This window comes from Callithrix jacchus, chromosome 14, assembly GCF_049354715.1.
Source record: "Callithrix jacchus isolate 240 chromosome 14, calJac240_pri, whole genome shotgun sequence".
NCBI classification, from domain to species: Eukaryota; Metazoa; Chordata; class Mammalia; order Primates; family Cebidae; genus Callithrix; species Callithrix jacchus.
In genome coordinates this window covers 99,572,880-99,594,251 of record NC_133515.1, presented here as the reverse complement: position 1 = coordinate 99,594,251, position 21,372 = coordinate 99,572,880, and the positions used below count along the sequence as shown (strand labels likewise).

Sequence of the window (21,372 nt, the reverse complement as noted above, 5' to 3'; positions counted from 1 at the left end):
AAATAAGGAAAAAATCTGTATGTGATAAGCCACAGAAATTTTAGGACTTCGCATTTGCTTATTTGATTGCTTGAATTATCACAACAGAGCCTCGGCATTGCTGACCACTACAGCCTCAAAGAGTGTCTGACACAAAATAGAAGCTCAATCAAAAAGTAAAGAATGAACTAATGGATAAACGGATGGATAGATGAATAGTCCATATAAATGTGGAACAATATGGAAGATTGGACTCTAATTCTGACATTTGCTAGATGGATGACCAGGGCAACTTACTTAACTACACCTCACTTAACACCTCACCAACAGACTTGGGCCAGTAACAATATTTACCTCAAAGGGTTACTTAGAATTAAATGAGTTAAAGCATGTAAAAGCACTCAGAATAGTTGTCAACATATTAAAAAGTGCCTAACACATGTTTACATCTAAACAAGCAAATATAAGGAATGGGACTGCTGTTAGGTTGTTTTTCTAATATCTGAAAATGTCACTACAAAAATTATTCCAAGTTAAATACAATATGCCTCAACTTGTTATTTGAAAGAAATAATATTATACCAGCATTAATTCACTGTCCTCATTTAAGACAAAATTATTTCTTCCTCTATACCTTACAACGTATTTATTTGTCTAAGACAAATAGCATAGTGAAATGACATATAGCAAAGTGAAGGGCCATAACTAATACTTACTGCTGTAACCCTTTCTCCGCCATTAGAAACCTGCTTATAATAAGGTGATCCTGAAAGAACTCTCCAGGCAGAAAGGCCACAGCTAGACGCTTTCGACACACCTACTTCAGCAGTTTCACATCCACCAACCAGTAAAAGTCTAAAAAAGAGAAAATTTTTTTAAAAAATCAATAAATTACAAATATAAATAAGAACAAAACAAAAAGAGGACAGTCACCTTGATGAAGAAAATGTATAAAATACTACTATTAATATTTATTAAACCTAGAAGGTAAATATTTCAGAGGAAACAATCAAAAGAAAACCACTGTTTTTCAATTAGAATTTCACCATATTCAGAAGGCAGGCTTAAATATTCAGATACCTGAAACCCATGTAGAAACTTAGAAATGAAGAAAAAATGTAAGGCTGGCAACTGAATATCAAAGAAACTGTCGGTATCAACACCAATAAACTTTAATAAATAGATGTGTAGCCTCACCGAGACACATTATGTGTTAATTATGGCAGTGTATCTGATGCAATGAGGGAGCAATTACAGAATGCCAGAAAGAAATGACACCCGGGAGTGCCTGAATGGGAAAGGACCACAGAGCAACAATTAAACTCAAGTAAGATTGGTCAGTAATTTAGCCGCAACCATGATTGGTTCACTTTTTGTTACACTCCATTCATAATCAGAGGCCAGCTACCAACAGGGCAAATGGCCTAACATATACTAAAGGTTAAAAGACATTACTGTGTAACCACCAAATAAACAAAGCTAATTAATAACGGGACCCCAACAGTCACAATTTTTTAAGTTATGTTCAGTACTTCTGGCAGGGACCTGTGTAACAGACATTATAATCACCTGTCTAAAGAAAGAAAAAAGTCTGAAAGTCCTGTTTACCTCCTTCTTGGCCATACTCACAGAAAAACCAAATCTTGAAAAACTTATGTTTCTACATAGAAATTGAAAGGTGAAAGAAAACACTTCATAAAGTTAGAGCTGGCATATCAGACTAACTCAGTTACAATTTATGTCAACTAAAGCTAACTGTAAATGTTATAAAATTATAAATATCAGTACCTCATTATATAACACCATGAGCTTTCAATACTGACCCTTCAAGACCAGTGGAGGTATATGCCCAAGGGTAGTCAAAAAGCACTATATGATTGCAGAAAGCAACACCTGCCTTCTGTTAATTTTGTTCACCTTGTGTGGCAGGCAACACAGTGGTTCCCAAAAGATGTCCATGTCCGAATCCCTGAAGCCTGTAAGTATGTTCTATTACATGGATTTAAGGTTGTACATGGAATTAAGGTTGCTAGCCAACTGACTTGAACAAAGGGAGACTATCCTGACTTATTCCGGTCGCCCCAAAGTAATCACAAGAATCCTTAAAGTTAGAGAAAGGCAGCAGAAGAGTCAATGAGAGAGTGATGTAATGTAACACTTTGGCTTTGAAGGTAGAAGGAGCCACAAGTCAAAAAATCTGAGCAGCTTCTAGAAGCTGGAAAAGGCAACAAAATAGATTCTCCTCATGCCTCCAGAAAGGAACACAGCCCTGATGATATGTTTGATTTTGGCCCAGTAAGACCCATTTTAGACTTCTGATCTCCAGAACTGCAGGCTAAGTTTGTGTTAGCTCACAAAGTTTGTGATTCATAGAAAATGAATATATACCTTGTTTCTTTCCCGGTCCCAAAACTCAGATGACCTGTCAGACTCTAATATCACCAAAAGCCCTCTTCTCATTTGACCACTTTCTAAAGTGTTTCAGAACTAAGCTAACAGTAACAATTAAAGACCTCCTCTCTATCATACACTCTTAGATCTAAATTTTTCAAAACTGCACAAAATCCTGCTAGGTTTAAGCATGGAGCTTAGCCCAACTCAAAATCTCATAATCCATAAAGTAATTTAAATGCGCTCTCTTCACAGAAATGCAACTTGGGCCTTCATGTAAAGCCTTTTCCCCACTGCCTTTATATGTGGCTTTAACAAATTTTCATCCCAGCAAATTGGAAGCAAAAAATTTTGATATGATGCCTTGAAGCAACCTATTTGGACTGTTCCTACCCTAAACAAATCCTCAGAGCTAACACATTATTAACCCTGTTCACCAGGGCAAAAGAGATTGTGCTCCAAAGTCAGGCTAGTAGTATGAGTATTACTTGCCCAGAGCATTCATTCTCCTCAAATGATTCTATCATAGTAAAATATTTTCCAAAAAAAGGGGTATATCTAGTGCAGATAAAATCATATGATCTCTCAGAATCTAACTCTCAATTTGTAGAAAATATTGATGAAAAAAGAAAAATACGTTAAACAACACTACAAAGATGCAATCAACAAAAACTAGACAGTGAGAAACTATAAAATAAATGGCCTGCTTTTTTCAGAACTCACATACACACCCTCAAAGCAAAAGAGCAACAGATGAAAGAAATGGAGAAAACATAGGCTGGGTGCAGTGGCTCAGGTCTGTAATCCCAAAACTTCGGGAGGACAAGGTGGGAGGATTGTTTGTGGCCAACAGTTCAAGATCAGCCTGGGCAACATATTGAGATGTCATCTCTACAAAAAAATTAGCCAGATGTAATGGTAGGTGCCTATAGTCTCAGCTGCTTGGAAGGCTGAGATGGGAGAATTGCTTGAGGCCAGGAGTTCAAGATTGCAGTGAGCCACGATCATGCCACTGACCTCCAGCCTGGGTGACAGAGTGAGTGAGACCCTGTCTGAAAAAGAGGCAGGGAAAAAGGAAAACACAGTCTGAATATTTGAAGATACTGACAGATGAGTATTAATTATTTTGGATGTGCTAATGGTATCATGTTTATGTTTTAGAGTTCTCATTTTATAGAAATACTCACTGAGATATTTACAGATGAAATAATATCCCATCCAGGATTTACTTGGATATAATCCAGGGAAGGGTGCAGGGGAATGGCTTGGTATAAAAGTAAAATGAGACTGGTCACAAACTGATTGCTGAAACTGAGTAACAGGCACTAAGGAGTCAGTATACTATTCTACTTTTGTACACGTTTCAAGTTTTCCATAAAGTTCTTTTTCGAAAAGTCCATTTGATAGGAAAAACTCCTCTAAATAAATAGAAACAAAAGAGGTGACTTGGAATATCCAAAGTTCAGAATGTAATCACAATGTTTTTTTAATCCGAAAACATGTGATTCATAAACATACCTATAATAACTAATAACCTGTATTTGAAAATAACATCACTATTTGAGAATTCAATACATTCCCAAAAGGCCATTATAAAGCAATTCCTTGATAACTGAAACAATCTCACGTTGATCAATGTCCAACATATATATGGTAAAAACATATAATATAGTAAGCATACAATATATTTATAATATATAATTTCTACTAATTAAATTTATGTTAATATATGTATGAAAATTTAAGATGGCTAACTACTGAAGGAGTTACAGACCTAACTGATAACCCAGATTTTTTTACAACCTGGGTATTGGAAGACACTTCCTCTCTACGAATTCTGGTAAATATCATAGCCTTGCATAGATTAAACTGGTTACAAAAGGTTAAGATCCACTGAGAACAAATGGGATTCAGTATTGGTACCCAACTTTTCTCCATTCATGCCAGACTGAAGAGTAAGTGGGAAAGCAGCAGAATGTTGAAACTAATCATGTGCTATTCCAACCGGACAGTATGGCAGCTTCAGGACACTGATGCTCCGGCTCTAAGAAGGCATATGTGTTCACACCTGCGAGTAGGCACGGGTGCTCATGTATGTTTAAAGGGGAAGAAATGGAGATGACTGAATCAACATCTTCACAAAACAGGCAACTGGCAGCTGCTGAGTGCAGGGCAGTGTACAGGGCACTGAGTGTACAAAGATGAGCAAGGCATACTCTCTGCATTTAAAAGCTCACTCTCTATAACAGAAAAAAAAAGGAAGAACACATGGGAGCATGGAATTAGTGGTGTAAAAACTGACAAAACAATCTGAAGATGATAAGCCAATTTAAATTTACTGATGGGATTTTCTTCAGTTATACATACCAAGGGGCCAGCCTGGGCAACATGTCTCTACAAAAAATACAAAAATTAGCTGGGTGTGGTGGCACATGCCTATAGTCCCAGCTACCTGGAAGGCAGAGGCTACAGTAAGCCAAGATCGAGGCACCACTTCAGCCTGAGTGATCGAGCAAGACTGTCTCAAAACAAACAAACTAACTAAAACCCCAAGGGTTAACAACCCCAATTCAGGACTCCATGACTTTACTATTTAATAAGACTCACAATGTTGACTAGAACTAATCTACAAGTGATTAAGAAAATAAAAATAGGCTGGGCGCAGAGGCTCACGCGTGCAATCCCAGCACTTTGGGAGGCTGAGACGGGTGGAACACGCGGTCAAGAGATCAAGACCATCCTGACCAACATGGTGAAACCCCATCTCTACTAAAAAAATACAAAAATTACCTGGGCATGGTGGCACGCACCCGCAGTCCCAGCTACTCAGGAGGCTGAGGCAGGAGAATTGCTTGAACCCACAAGGCAGAGACTGCAGTGAGCCGAGATTGTGCCACTGCACTCCAGCCTGGCGCCTGGCAACAGAGCAAGACTCTGTCTCAAAAAGAAAAGAAAAGAAAAAGAAAAGCAGGCTTATGGTGATGACTGGCCATGTAAAAATAAACATTCTCCATCATGATCACAGTGCTCGGAATAGGCTTCCAGGGCAACACTGGCCAGAAGCAAGGAGAAATGAAGTTCCCCTGGTAAAAGCCAGTCAATGGGAAAGAGAGGAGTCTGAAATTCAGCACAATATAGTCAATAAATGCTTGCTCAGCGGCTGTGAATGTAAATAAAGTCTATACTTCTCATTAGGAAGCACAGAATAAAGAAGGTACACAGAGACCCATCTTCTCACTGCCTGCCCTCACTCGTTTCAGCAGGAAGATGTAAGGAGATCAGGTGGGGAGAAGGGAAGGGTCACAGCAGTGGAGGTAGAGAAAGGTGAGGTCACACTGCTTAAAACAGACAAGACAATGCTAAGTCACAAATCTGGCATTTTTAAAGAAGCACAGGAAGAAAATTTCAGCTTGTAAGAGTTGTAAGAGATGAAAAGGGAGAGATACCACCTTCTTTGGTGAATACTTTAAACATGCCAATTCCTCTTAATTTACAAATTGAATACAACTCACATACAATCCTGGAAGAATTTTTCATAGAACTGAGCAAACTGATTTAATGAAACTAGAAAAACACAGAATTCCCATGGGAGAAAAAAGTTTTAAGAAAAGCTAGCTCAGTTCACACTGATGAATGTTTCACTTACAAGATGGACTTTGTACATCTTGACATGTAAACATTTCCCTACCCTGCCATCATTACAACATTCTCATTTGAATTTGACCATATTAAAATTTACAACTTCCATCCATAAAGTAAAGACTGGGCCTGTAATCCCAGCACTTTGGGAAGCCCAGGAGGGTGGATCACCTGAGAGCAAGAGTTCAAGACCACCCTGGGCAACATGGTGAAACCCCGTCTCTACTAAAAATACAAAAATTTAGCTGGGCATGGTGGTGCATGCCTGTAATCCCAGCTACTCAGGAGGCTGAGGCAGGAGAATTGCCTGAACCCAGGAGGCGGAGGTTGCAGTGAGCCGAGATCGCGCCATTGCACTCCAGCCTGGGTAACAAGAGCGAAACTCCAACTCAAAAAAAAAAAAAAAAAAATTAACCAGGCCTTGTGGCATGTGCCTGTAGTCCCAGCTACTTGGGAGTCTGAGGAACGACAATCACTTGAGCCTGGGAGATGGAGGTTGCAGTGAGCCGAGATCACGCCACTGCACTCCAGCTGGGGCTACAGAGTGAAACTCCATCTCAAAAAAAGAAGACTAGGAGAAGGTATTTATAACACATAAAACTAACATAGCAATATTAATAGGGAAAATTTATAAAGATCTCCCACAATTAGTCCAAAAACAAAAAGTAGACAAAGGATAAGCAACAGCAAGTCGCAAAAAAAGAAATCTAAAAGCCAATAATGCAGATTAAAACAACAGAGATTTACACCAGTCACCCTCTAGAATGTTTAGGGACCTAGTAACACTTACCAACCAACTCCCCACAAACTCTGCTCTAAGGAAACTATAGAGAAATTCCTGCACAGGTACATTCATCTCTTGGCAAAAAACATTTTGTGCAGGACTTGTTTTTGTCTTTTTTATGAACTTTTATTTCAGGTTCAAAGGTACACGTTCAGGGTTTTTATATAGGTAAACGGTGTGTCACGGGGGTCTGCAGTACAGATTATTTTTTCACCCAGATAATAAGCACAGTACTCGATAGGTAGTTTTTTGATCCTCACAGCACTATTTATAATGCTGAAAAGTTAGAAATATTTCAAATATTTAAAAGGGATAGACATATAAACACAACAAGTTTTTCAGGAAAGCAGACACAATGTGAAGGGAACAAATATATAAAAATATACTGGAAGGTCACATACCAAAATGATGACAGCTGCCTCTTGAGAGGAGAAAGTGAGACAAAAGAATGGAAGTAGGGAATTTTGTATTACTGTCTCTGATATTTACGCATGTCTGTGTATGTACACACACACACACGCACACACACACATCGTAGGTTAAAAAAAGACACATTTAATATTTGTTAACTGCATGGAGTAGGTACATAGGTGTAGACATGTTCCTTGACTTATGATTGGGTAACCAATAAACCTATCATAAAAGAAAAATACTGTAAGTGAAAAACGGGTGTTTTATACATGTGATGGGATATCAAAAGACACAACACAATATCCAAAAAGTGCTGGCAACACAGTATGTATTGTTTGCTTGCCTCATGATCTGATCACATTACCCTCGTGGTTGCATGGCAGACTAGGAGCCCCAGTTTGCTGCCATACCCAGCATCACGAGAGTATCCCACACATACTGCTAACCCAGGAAAAGATCAAAATGCTAAGTACAGTTTCTACTGAATGTATATTGCTTCTGCACCATCATAAAGTGGAAAAGCCTTAAGTTAAAAAAATCGCAAGTTGGGGACCATCTGTATATTACATCATTCTCTGTACCTCTCTTTCTCTCTCTCTTCTTTTAAATTAAAAAGAAGAACATCAAGATATAATATCCCAAATTATGCACATCAACTTCTCTAGTTAATGAAGTCTAGAAGGAAAAAAAACCCAGTAAATTGACTGTAACACTTTGTATCAACCCACAAGTCTAGTGAAATACTGAAAAGGAAATCATCATATAATTTGCTTTGTGACATTTTGAGGTTGTGTATACATTAATGATTATGTCATAAGTATTCTGGGACTGGGACTTACCACTAAAATAATTATTAGATTTTTTTTAAATGTCGTCTATAAAAGCTAACACTAGCAAATAATTTGTATCATTAATGTTATTTGCTTTTGCATTAAATTCCTTCATCTGGAATATTTACATGCAGTGGTAAACATTACAACCTTAAATATATAGAATATTTATTTGACTTTTAAGTGCTTAATTTCAAAATAACATTTTGAAGCAAATATTTTCAAATTATCCTATGAAAATACAGTAAAACTGAATTTTTATAATACAAATTAAATTCTCTACACTAAATCACATGACATGGAAATTAGCAAAACTTTACTTCCCCTTAACAAAAACAAAAGAGAGAGAAAGAAAAAAAATCATCTTTCCCAATGACCTTTGTATTAGTCCGTTTTCACGCTGCTGATAAAAACATACCCGAGCCTGGGCAATTTACAAAAGAAAGAGGTTTATTGGACTTACGGTTCCACGTGGCTGGGGAGGCCTCATCATCATGGTGGAATGCAAGGAGGAGCAAGTCATATCTTACGTGGAATGGCAGCAGGCAAAGAGAGCCTGTGCAGAGAAACTCCCATTTTTTAAGAACCATCAGATCTCATTAGACCCATTCACCATCACGAGAATAGCATGGGAAAAACCCAGCCCCATGATTTAATCATCTCCCACCAGGTCCCCCCCACAATAGTTAGAAATTATCGAAGCGACAAGATAAGATTTGGGTGGGGACATAGAGCCAAACCCTATCAGTCTTCAACATCAAATTTTATGGAAAATAACAGGAAAATGATGGGTCTAGAATCAGGAGTTATCAAGGTCAACTAACCCTTGCAAAAAAGAAACTATATAATCTTGAGACATTCCTTTTACTCCATTAACCGTTACTAAACTGTGTATAACCAATGAGAGATATGCTAAGCCACTGAAGAAACATCTAGTAAACTACTTCTCATTTTTTGGAAATCAATGTTTAGCATATCTTAAGTCTCACATTTCTCCAGTACCACATATGGTGTGCTGGTAGCGGGCCTGCATTCCATCTGTGCCTTTCTTTTCCCAAAGAGCCAGGGATATACATTCATATACAGGAGTAAATACGAGCAGAGTCCACTACAAGTAAAATCACCAGTAAGCACTGACCACTACTGCATAAGACCTCGTCAGCAACCTTTCAGTTAGGTACAAAAGCTGCATAAAAGACACATTAACTGCATGAAGGAAGAGGTCAGAGAATGCTGCACCGGGTAGCACCAGCAAAAGGTTCATCCATTAAACCATTTCCCAGACAGATAAAGGGGTTAGGTAAAGAGCATTCTAAGCCAAGGGCATTCTAAGCCAACATGATGTACAAGAACACAGAGATGAGTTTGTAAATGGTATGTTCACAGAACTATAAGAAATCAGTGAGTGCTTCTAGCCTCTAAAGGACAAGTGGGAAGTAACAGGGCAGAAGGTTCCAGGGCAGTTAGGTCCTTAATCATACAAATTCTCTGTCTTGTTAACTTCCCAGGCAAGAAGTTATCATGCTCTACCTTCTGTCACATAACAGTTATTTAAATCATACCTCCATTACTACACTTGGAGCCATTTGGGTGCAAACACTGTGACTAATTCATCTTTGTAACCTTCAGAGCATTTACCACAGTTGTTTCAAAAGACACATCTCTCTGGGCACTACGTGCCAAGAACTACCGTGGCACGAAGATAAATAAGACATAGTCCTTGTCCGTGTCTTAACTTCTCTAGGCTTCGGTTCTCCTACCTGAGAAATGAAGAGGTTGAACCAAATGATGGATGAACTCTTTTCCAGCTCTAAAATTCTCAGAGTCTAAAACTCAAAGCAGGAACACAGGTATTGGATAACAAAAATAAACTGTGACTGATGGAGTGAAAAAACCTAAGAAGGGGTGAATTAAAGGATCAGGATTAAAGGCAGAGGCCAGAGAAGAACAGGGGTGAAGTACCACAGATGTAGCCAGGGAAATATGAGAAAAGGAAAGCATGAACGGAACTCAAGCCCCTGAACAGCAGACTCTACGTGATACTGATGAACTGTGCAAGCTAGTGGGTACAGACATACGGTTAGATAAAAGGCGTAAGTTCTATCATTCCATAGCATAGTAGGGTGACTACAGTTAACAGTAATTTATCATATATTACAAAACAGCTAGAAGAGAAGATCTGAAATGTTCCTAACACAAAGAAATGACTAATATGCAGGGTAATGGAGATCTTAAATACCCTGACTTGATCATTACACATTGTATGCATATATTTAAATACTATACATATATACAATTATTATGTATCAATTTAAAATTTTTTAATTAACAAAAAAAGTTACAGTAAAAATTGGCTCAAGAAGAAATCTTAATGGCTTATTAAGGTTCTTTAACCTAATAAATGTTGGAAGAATCTGCCATCTAGTGGCTTAAAATTCCTTAAAACCAAAGAACCTGTCCAGTGACCAGTGTGCTAAAGGCACACAACCAGTAATAAAGAAAAAGAAAGAATATACTCCCCATGTCCCCAAATTTAAAAATGCCTTAGACAACACTTAACAAAGTAAGGGCTCAAAAAATGTCACCTATTACTTCACAGCTAGAAGACATAACTCTTGGGAAAACTGAAATGTTCCCAATAGTAATTCATTGTAGTACATCCTAAACATTCTTTACTACAAAAATCCTGCTAGTTCAATATTTTAAATTCTGCTTATCCTTATTAAGGTACTTCTAAGAAGAAAACATATATAATCATGACACTTTACATTAGCAGTTCTCACATATAGTCTAAGAATCAGAATCACCTAAAAGGCTTGTGAAAATAGATTACTGGGCCACCGCTCTGGAGCATCTGAATCAGGAAGTCTAGCATAGACTCCACTAATTTGCATTTCTTTTTTTCTTTTTTTAATTTTTGAGACTGGGTCACATTCTGTCACCACTGGAGCACAGTGGTGGCACAATCACAGCTCATTGCAGCGTACCTCCCGAATTCAAGTGATCTTCCCACCTTAGCCTCCCAAACAGTTAGGAATACAGGCATATGCGTGCCTGGCTAATATTTTTTTTTTAATCTTTTGTAGAGACAGAGATCTCCCTCTGTTGCCCAGGCTGGTCTCAAATTACTATGCACAAGTGGCCTTCCTGCCTTGGCCTCCCAAAGTGCTGGGATTATAGGCATGAGCCACTGTATCCAGCCAAGAATTTGCATTTTTAACCATTTCCCCAGCTATTCTGATGCTGCTGGTCAGAGACCACATTTCTGAGAACGACTGCTTTACTTTATGTTTGAAATCTGTTATCTGATCTCTAGAAGATACACTTTACTAAAGGTCAAATTAGGAAGCATCAGACTATTTAGTCAACATGTCCTTAAGAATAATCACAGAAAACTGATTATATTGAATGATTTATTATTAAAGACAAAACACAGGAATTTCTCCTGGACTTCTAAGTTCATTAATGAAATCATTCCAAGGCAATTTGATAACTGGGCATCATATTTAAAACTGAGTGGTACTTGGCTGTAAATTTTTTAAAATACAATTTAGAGTTTAGAATCAGGAAGTATGGTAGGGTTAGGCACGGTGACTTACATATGTAATTCCAGCACTTTGGGAGGCCCAGGCAGGAGGCTGACTTGAAGCCAGGAGTTAGAGACTGACCGGCTTGAGCAACAGGGCAAAACTCCATTGCTCCAAAATATTAGAAACTTAGCTAAGTGTTTTGACATTCCAGTTACTCAGAACACTGAGGAGGGAAGATCGCTTAAACACGGGAGGTAGACGCTGCATTAAGCCAAGACCATATACATCACTACATTCAAACATGAAGGACAGAACAAGACCCTGCCTCGAAAAAAAGAACTATGGAAAAATCTACAAAGCTCAATACTCCTTACTTTGTACCATCCAAAGAGAACTAGACCCACATGCAGCCAGACTGCTGGATGACATAAAACAGGGTCCAGAAACACTTTGTGTAAAAGGCCAGATTATAAATATTTTAGGCTCCGTGGGCCATATGGTCTCTCACAACTACTAATTTATGTCAGAGCATGAAAAAAAAAGAAACAATATGTAAAAGAAAACAATGTGTGGCTATGTTCCTATAAATCTTTATTTATGAACACTGAAATTTGAATTTCATAATTTTCATATATCACAAAATATTCTTTTGAGGCTTTTTTTCAACAACTTAAAAAATATAAAATCTATGCTTAGAAACAGACCTCATTGGCACAGGCCAAAGTTGTCAGAGAAAAGCTTATTGGGCATGGGAATCAAAGACATGAATTTACCACTGAACAGTCATGCCATCTTAGGAAAGTTTCTTAAACCTCCAGGAGCTTAGGTTTCTCTACATACACAGTAGCAGTTATGAAACTTTCTCATTTTGTGATGAGTAGGATTCAGCATATATAAGTATCTGGTCATCAGTAAAGGCACTATAAAGTTAATTTCATCTATTATAATCTTAACTTCAATTGAAGTCAATTCAGAAAGCATCTAAAACTTGCCAGTTGCTAAGCTAGCAGCGTAGAAAATACCGTATAATGAAATCAGGTATTCCCTGCCCTCATGGAGTTTACACTCTTGTGGGTTGAGACTGTAATTTCACCAAAGAAAAGTTTGGAAAAAAACCTGTTTGAAGTCTTCCATTTGTACAGTTGTTCCACCAAGATCTTACGTTTTAATTCCTCCAAAGTCAGGCTTTCATTTATTTACTGAGAAATATTTATTGAGCACCAATTATGTGTCAAGCCCTATTCCAAAAGCCGAAAACAGAGCTGTAAATAACACAGATGAAGTTTCTGCCTTCATGGAAATTACATTCCAGTGTATTAGTATTGCTTTCTCTCCTTATATGCTTTGATAAAGTCAAGCATATTTAACAATTTAACCAAAATCTACTGACAGGTACTCCATGCAAAGCACCTTGCTACAGAGGCTAATGATACAGTTCTAAGACAGAATGTCTGGCTTTAAAAACAATGGCATTTTGAGAAACACAGGAATTTACACATGCCTAGAGTTATCCAGACCAGGGGCCAGCAAATTACAGCCACTCAAATCAAATTCAGCCCACCACCAATTTTTGTAAATAAAGCTTTATTAGAACACAGCCACACTGTGAATTTTATACATTGTCATGTCTGCTTTCACACTACAGAAGGTAAGTTAAGTAGTTGTAAGAGACCATATGGCCTGCACAGTCTAAAATACTTACAGTCTGCCCCTTTACAGGAAGTGTGCTGACCATTGGCACAGAGCAAAGAAAACATGAGAGGATGTAATAGAAAGCTAGAGAGATCAAAGGCCAAACTACAAAGGGCCTTTAATACTAATATAAGAAGTTGTATCTCTATCCCAAAGGTTAAAGGAAATTACAGAAAGACTTTTAAGTAGAGAAGTAAATGATGAGGCTTGTATTTTAAGACTTATAATTCTTTCTGACAACAGAATTGAAAAGAAATTAGAGGAAGAGGAAGGAACTTGATAAGTAAATTGTGTCAGAAGTGATGAGGGTCTGCAGTATAAAGATGGTACCAGAAATGGAGAGCAGGGAAGAAATTTGAGGCATACTAAAGAAGAATAATCAACAAGGCTTGGAGATCATAAGAAAGAACTGAGAGTTATCTAACATAAATCTCAAGTTTTGGCCTGGTGGAAACATTATACATCAAGATATAGGAATACATGAGAAAAAGCAGGTTTAAAGGGGGAAAATGATGAACACAGAATATAATGAGTATGAGGTACTTGTGAACTCTTCAAGAAAAGATGTTCAGTAATCAAGTGAATAAACAGCTTTGTGGCCCAGTAGTAACTTCTGGGATACAGACTTAGAAGATATTACATATGCATTTAAGTGATTAAAAACCATTAGGTTTGGATAAGGCTGCGTATAAAAATATATAGAATAGGTAAGGGAAAAAAATATGGCCAAAAGATTCCATTAAAACACCGTGAGAATTAACAACCAAGTTTAACGTAACAGCAATATACAGTTGATCCTTGAATAACACAGGGTTACAGGTGCCAGTTCCGAAGCAGGCAAAATCCATGTATAACTTTTGACTGCCCCAAAATCTAACTACAAATAGCCTAAAGTTGGCCCAAGTCTTACTGATAACAAAAACAGTGTAACACATATTTTATATGCATTACATACCATATTCTTAGAGTAAAGTAAGCTAAAGAAATGAAAATGTTATTAAGAAAAATCATAAGATTAAATACATTTACAGTACTGTACTGTATTTATCAATACTGGGTGTTTACATAGTCTGTTTACAAGATGAATCACCGTCTGAAATGGTGGGCACCACAGCTACAGATTTAACCTACGGTGCATATCGAGCAATTCAACTTTTTCTTGTCATGTCATGACTTTCCCTGTTTCCCAGGAGCACTTCCAGCATCACTAGTGGCACTTCGTATGGGTCCCACGGCATTGTTCAAGGTTTAAGTACTGCACTAAACAGGATGAAAAATGCACGAGAACCTCAAGAGATTACTTTTTAAGTTGATACGCAATTTACTGGAGAGACTAAAGGCTCACTTGGAGATGATTAGTGTCATGCTACATTTTCAATACTTGCAGGACTTGAGCTCACTGCAACAGCAACAGGAGGTGGCTACAAAATTATTACTGTAGTACAGTATTACCACAGCTAATTTATGCAGTTAGTATTGAATACTACATTTCTATGACTTTTTACATTTCTCATGACTGTGAATGTCACCATACATGGTCTATAAGTTTTGCTAAATGTTTTTATAATAGATTTGTGTATATTATATGATAATAAACAAAACAGAATCGTATCTGCATATATTTTATGCATTCATGACATATCTAAATTTTTCTTAATATTTTTGCTACTTCAAAGGTATGTGGTTCATCTGCAAGTTTCTTCAAATTGTTGCAAATCTTAAAAAAAATTCTAATATATTTATTGAAAAAAAAAATCTGTGTATAAGTGGACCCATGCAGTTGAACCCTGTGTTGTTCAGGGATCAGCTGTACAGTCAGTCCTCCATTTCCATGGGTTCTGCATACATAGATTTAACCAAACACAGGTGAAAAATATTCAGGAAAAATAATGGACAGTTGCATCTGTAAGGAACATGTATAGACTTTTTTTCTTATCATTTTCTCTAAATGATACAGTATGACAACTATTTATAGAGCATTTACGTTGTATGAGGTATTATAAGTAATCTAGATATGAGAAACACATGTGAGAATGTGCATAGATATATGCAAATACTATGCTACTTCATTCAGGGACTTGACCATTCGTGGATTTTGGTATCCACGAGGGGTCCTAGAATCAAGCCTCCACAGACACCAAGAAATGACTGTGCAAAAATAAATTGTATTTCTATGGGCCAGATACAATGGATCACGACTGTAATCCCAGCACTTTGAGAGGCCGAGACAGGTGGATCACCTGAGGTCAGGAGTTCGAGACCACCCTGACCAACATGGTGAAACCCCATCTCTACTAAAAATACAAAAATTAGCCAAACGTGGTAGTGGGCATTCCAACTACTTGGGAGGCTGAGGCAGAGAATCACTGAAACCCAGAAGGTGGAGGTTGTAGTGAGCCAAGATCATGCCATTGCACTCCAGCCCTGGGAACAGAGCAAGACTCTGTCTCCAATAAATAAATAAATAAATAAATAATTGTACTTTCTACTAGCAGTGAGCACTGATAAAAGGTAACTAAGGTCAGAAATATATCTCAAAGTTCAGACACTAGTGTACCTCTTTCAAATCATTTTTTTCGCATATGAAAGGTATCATTTACATCATCTTTGTATTTGTTCATTTATTTAAAGTTAGCACAGAAAAGCTAAATAACTGAGCTTTATCATAACCACTACTCTCTGTGACACCACAGATTTTTTTATGCAAATTAAAAAAATGTGTGCACGTATAACCTAAAACCACCATGCTGCCATATTTGGGAGATAAATGGTAAATGGGAAAGAATAAAATAATACCTGAAATGGAGTAATTTCCTGGCTGCCAAGATGATGGTGGTGATTCCTACCTGTGATATGGGGTGCAAGGTGCCCCACACAGGTTTTGCAAAGGCAGATGTTTTGAGTAAATGTGATTAATACAGATTGTGTGTCTGCTCTTGTTACCTGTCCCAGTCCAAACTTGGGTGGGGATGGAGAGAGAGTTGATAGCATCATATCTGTGGTTTTATAAAATGTATGTATACAAATATGCTCTAGCTATGAATATACATAAAGAACAAATAGATGTGTCAGTTAGAAGGTTCCTGGAAAATGGAATTTAAGTATAAAGTTTTATTAGCAAGGCTTTCCTTACTGTAGACATGAAAACTCTAGGTACATCAGCTAAATATCAATATTGTAACACTTCTTTTTCTGCCTGGGCTTACTAAACAAACTTCTGATTACAACTGGGATTCCCACATAGGTCTGTCAACACAAGTGTCCTGGTCCATGTTACAGTTTTCAAAATAAAATATTAAATTGGCTCATTGATGCTTTTTTCCTTACATCGATCTTTTGAGCTACGTTAGCCCCTAAGTGTGATATCCTCTCTGCAGGTTAACGAACTCAGTTTTCTGGGTCTTTGAAGTTTTCTGGACAAGGGTAACCTTGCTAAAGAAATGGTAAGTTATAGAAAACTTTCTCACTGAGCATCAAATCGTGATGGCATGAATTTGTGTTTTACTCATGCTTGTCACCTCTACCCACGACAAGTGCCTTTAAAGTCTGACTGCCATGTTGTAGGCTTCCAAGGAAGTCAGAATAAACACACACATGTATACACATGCTCACCCCAGGCAGAAAGACATGAGAAGGTAAGTATCCAGTTCTGCTACTTCTACACCTGTATCATCCATCAATCTTAGCTCCTCATGGGCCCAGGCCTGGCCTCAAAGTGCTTCTCAACCCAGATTTTTTGGCAGCTACAACCAATGGAAGGGAGATGGCATCTAAAATGAAACGTACTGCTATCCCTCATTAGGGTAACTGCAAAGCAAGAAACATATCCTAGTCATTGTCCCATTCATCCTATTAAGTCTCCCAGAGCTTAGCACAAGAAATTTTAACTGTAGGGAAGGAGAGGATCAGATTCACCTGATCAAGCCTTTGAGAGTGGGACCTAGGTATGCATTTTTTTTTAAGGCTCAGTAGGTAATTCTGCTGTCCATACCTTGTTAAGAGCCACTGGCCTGGCAGAGAATGTCAATAAAAGTACTAAAGAATAAATCAACTTAGAGTTCTTGGATGTTCTTGCCTGTTTCCTTCCCTCAACCCAGAGCTGATGCTAAAGAACATCAGTTGAAGACTTAATTCCCTCTGGATCCTTAGGGTGGATTTAAGCAACTCCTCTGCAAAAACAAAATATATTTAGCATCTACCTATATGGTTCATTCCATACCTACCTTTTATCCAGATTTAAGTGACTGTCCAGGTTCTGAAACCAAATTCCCAATTTCCATCCCAATACCAGCAATTTGATTTATTATTAATATTATTGAGATGAAGTCTTGCTCTGTCGCCAGGCTGGAGTATAGTGGTGCGATCTCAGCTCACTGCAGCCTCCACCTCCCGTGATTCTCCTGCGTCAGCCTCCTGAGTAGCTGGGACCACAGGCAACTGCCACCACACCTAGCTAATTTTTGTATTTTTAGTACAAATAGGGTTACCACGTTGGCCAGGATGGTCTTGATCTCTTGGCCTCGTGATCTACCCACCTCGGCCTCCCAAAGTGCTGGGATTACAGGTGTGAGCCACCATGCCCAGCCCCAACAATTTAATTTTTGAAGTCTTGCTCAAAGTGGTTCTCCCAGGAAAAGTAAGTCTTGTCTCTGAAGCCTGCTGTTGCCTGCCAGGTATCCCTGACACTGGATCTTTCCACAATACCTGCTATTAAACTCTCCACCACAATTTCCCTCTGTCAAATGCTACACGATAGTCTATACTGAGCCTCCTTCGTGCTTGAAGAGCTATGGTCGGTGCCCAGTATAGGGCCAGAAAAGGCTGGTCTAGAAAGCGTAAACGACTTTCTTTGAGATCACACAGCTAGAAAGCAGGACAACCAAGAACAGAATTCAAGACTCCTGTACACATCTGATTACATTTAAAAATATTTTTAAAATCTTTTATAGATATAAAACCAACTGTAGTAGTGGTTGTACACCTCTATACATTTAGTAAAAATCAATGGATTATATACTGAAAATCGGTGTCAAAGGGTCATCAAGGAATTGGAGCAGGAGCGGCTTTTCAAAGTACAACTTCTCTCTAGAGAGTAGGCATGTTCTCTTCCTTTTGACTTTGTTGATATGTAAATTAAGGTCTAGTAGTTACCTTCAAACACTAATCTCCTTTCTGTAGCTATCAAGGAAATGTTAGAAATACAAAGCCATGTCAGATGTTGATATGAAAATTTTCAACAAAATTGAAAACAAAAATAGGAATAAAATCTTAAAAATAAAAACATTATATACTACTGGAAGCAGTAAGTACCAATTAAATATCTATACATTAAGTCTTCCATTTGAACCTAACTCATTAAGTGTTATTTGGGACTGTGTGACTCGCACATAGGGTGTAAACTCATGCAGGACAGAAACTACATTTGAATCTCCACCAGCAAGCACAGTACCCACTGTGTGCAAAAAACTTAATGTCATGTCCTCTAAAATGCAGAGATCAAAGAATCCTCTCAGCCAGAATCAGGCTATAATCTACGCTAAAACCAACAGAGCAAAAAGAACAATAAGAACAAAACAAAGAAGGCATGGAGGTGTTGGGGTAGACTGAAGAACGGAAGCACGCCTGGAATGAGACAGCCTGAGTTTTTAAGGAGGATAAAATACATTAATAAGGCTGTGAGTTAGGATATGTAAAAAAGAAAATAGTCAAAATCAGTGTATTCATAGAGCTTATCCTAAAGCTTCTCAATTAATTTTTGTTTCATATTACCAAATTTAGCACCTTGGTTTCTCTTCAACAATGCTCGCAACATTAGACTAAACAATGAATTTCATAAAACCCTGAGTTTGTATATTACCAATTTATCCCAATTCCACTCTGGCTGATTTATTTCATATTTATAAAATCTTTGTGGATGATAAACATAACAGGCCCACATTACTAGAGTAACTGAAATTAAATAAAAATGTGATATTTCCGCTTCTTTCATTTAAAAAGAAGACTACATAATGGAAAATATAAACAAGCTAGCAAAACTTTTGTCACGCACAACAGACCACTTACACATACTCCTTGCTTTACAACAATTTTCATTCAGAAACAATAATGCAGTCATCCATCTCCCGTGATAAGTACATTTTAAAACACAGCAAATTAAAAAGTATTATTAACTGCAAGGAGAATAAACAAGGAAGAAGTTACCAGGTGGGTCTTACTATATCACAGAAAGCCCTGCATGATTCAGCACTCAACACGCTCTCTTGGACCTCACCTTATTACTCTGCGTCTCAATCTGCTTCAGCCTAACTGGCCTCACTGCTATTCCTAGAAAATGCCAAGTGCACTTCCAACTCCGGGCTTTTGCTTTGGCCATTCCTTCTGCATAGAGTACTCTTCCCCCAGATACCTAATACCCCCACCTATTGCAGGACTTTGCACAAATGTCACTTCCTTGATGAGAGTAATGTGGCCACCATATTTAAAAGTGTAACCTGTGCCCCACTGTCACACCTTTCCACTCTCCACCTCTGATTTTTTTTCCCATAATACTTAGCTCCTCACATATTTTATATTCATTGTTTGTTGTCCGTCACTCCCTCAAAAAGTTCCGCAAGGAAGATATACCCTAAGCACCTGGAACCGGATGTGGCACAGAATAGGAAATCAGTAAGTGTTTGCTGGATGAATAAATTAAAATGGAAAATCACTGAAATCATAAAATACTATACAAGCTTCTTACCTTACCTATGAATATATCATCTACATAACCGTAAAAAGATAAAATTATGATATAAAAGGATATAATATCTAACATAACAGGAGAACAAAGGGAAGATTCTTTATGCATACACATGGCAGAGTAGGTAAGAAAACTTTGAGGAAGACATCCATCTTCCACAAAGGGAAGTTAATAAACACTGTGTAAAACTGGAATCAAGAAGTACAAGGTAAGCTTTTCATTTAAATGTATGAAAAGAATCAAAGGAATCAATTAAAACAGCTAAAAGTGGTTACCTTTGGAAAGCAAGAAGTTGGGTAGAGGAGTCAGTTTTTAAACTAAACACTTGAAATGATGTGCAAATATAATTTAAAAATAAAACATAAATATAAGAAAAAAAATTTTAAGGCAACTCACATCTTGGTTAAATAAATACTCATTATGCATATAACAGACTAAGAATTTAAAAGATTATATAAAAATGTCAACAACAAACCTCCTACCAAAAGAAAAGAAACAAAACCAGCATTTCCTAGATGAGCAAACATGAATGGCCAATAACATACCCAGAGCTACTCAGTTTCATCAGTAACCAGGAAAGTACAAATTAAAACCACAGTGACATGTTCTTCTACACCTACCAAATCAGCAAACATTTAAAAGCCTCACATCATCAAGAGTACTAATGAGAATGTGAAATGAGAGAAACTTTCATATGCTGCTGATGAGACTGTAAACTGGTACAAAGACTCTGAAAAACATTTGAGATTATCTAGTAAAGGTGAGGATGAACTAACCTGACAATCCAGCATTGCCACTCCTAGTTATATATCCTACAGATACTTTTGGACATATGTGTCAGAGAAATACATGATTATTTTTACCACAGTACTATCTTTATAACAAAAAAATTAAGAACTAAATTTTCTTCTACAGGAGAATGAATAAATATGTGGCAAATCATTTGTATAATGAAATGTCCTAAATAGTAGTTAAAAATGATAAAGCAAGAAAAGCACCAAAAAGCAAGTCACGAAGTGAGACTTGTATGTCTTCTTTGTGATTCCATTTACATAAAGTCAAAACAGCAAAACTAAATATGAATGAGTGATAAAACTATAAAGAAAGCAAGAAAATCATATACACAAAACTCGGGACAGCAGTCATCTTGAAACAGAGACCATGGAATCAGGGAAGAGCACAGGAGGACTTGAGAGAGAGAGAGAGAGAGAGAGAGAGAGAGAGAGAGAGCGTGTGTGTGTGTTCTTTTGTAGTATAAAAAGTTCATAATAATAAAGTCCTGAACTAAACACAAACATATGACTAACAGAATACAAATTTGCATACATTTTCAATCAGAAAGACTTAAGTACACTGACAGTCCAAGTTAAGGACTTG

At 37.5% G+C, this 21,372-nt stretch overlaps 1 protein-coding gene across 6 annotated transcripts in view; it reads right to left on the bottom strand.

Annotated features, from left to right (window-relative positions):
• NBAS (NBAS subunit of NRZ tethering complex) overlaps nt 1-21,372 on the bottom strand; it is a 454,285-nt gene that overhangs the window by 376,678 nt on the left and 56,235 nt on the right. For all 6 annotated transcript variants that reach the window (XM_078349936.1, XM_054245191.2, XM_054245193.2 and 3 more), the window contains one exon: nt 696-834. In XM_078349936.1, coding sequence (XP_078206062.1) covers nt 696-834 — 139 coding nt within the window. The remainder of the gene's footprint in view (nt 1-695; nt 835-21,372) is intronic.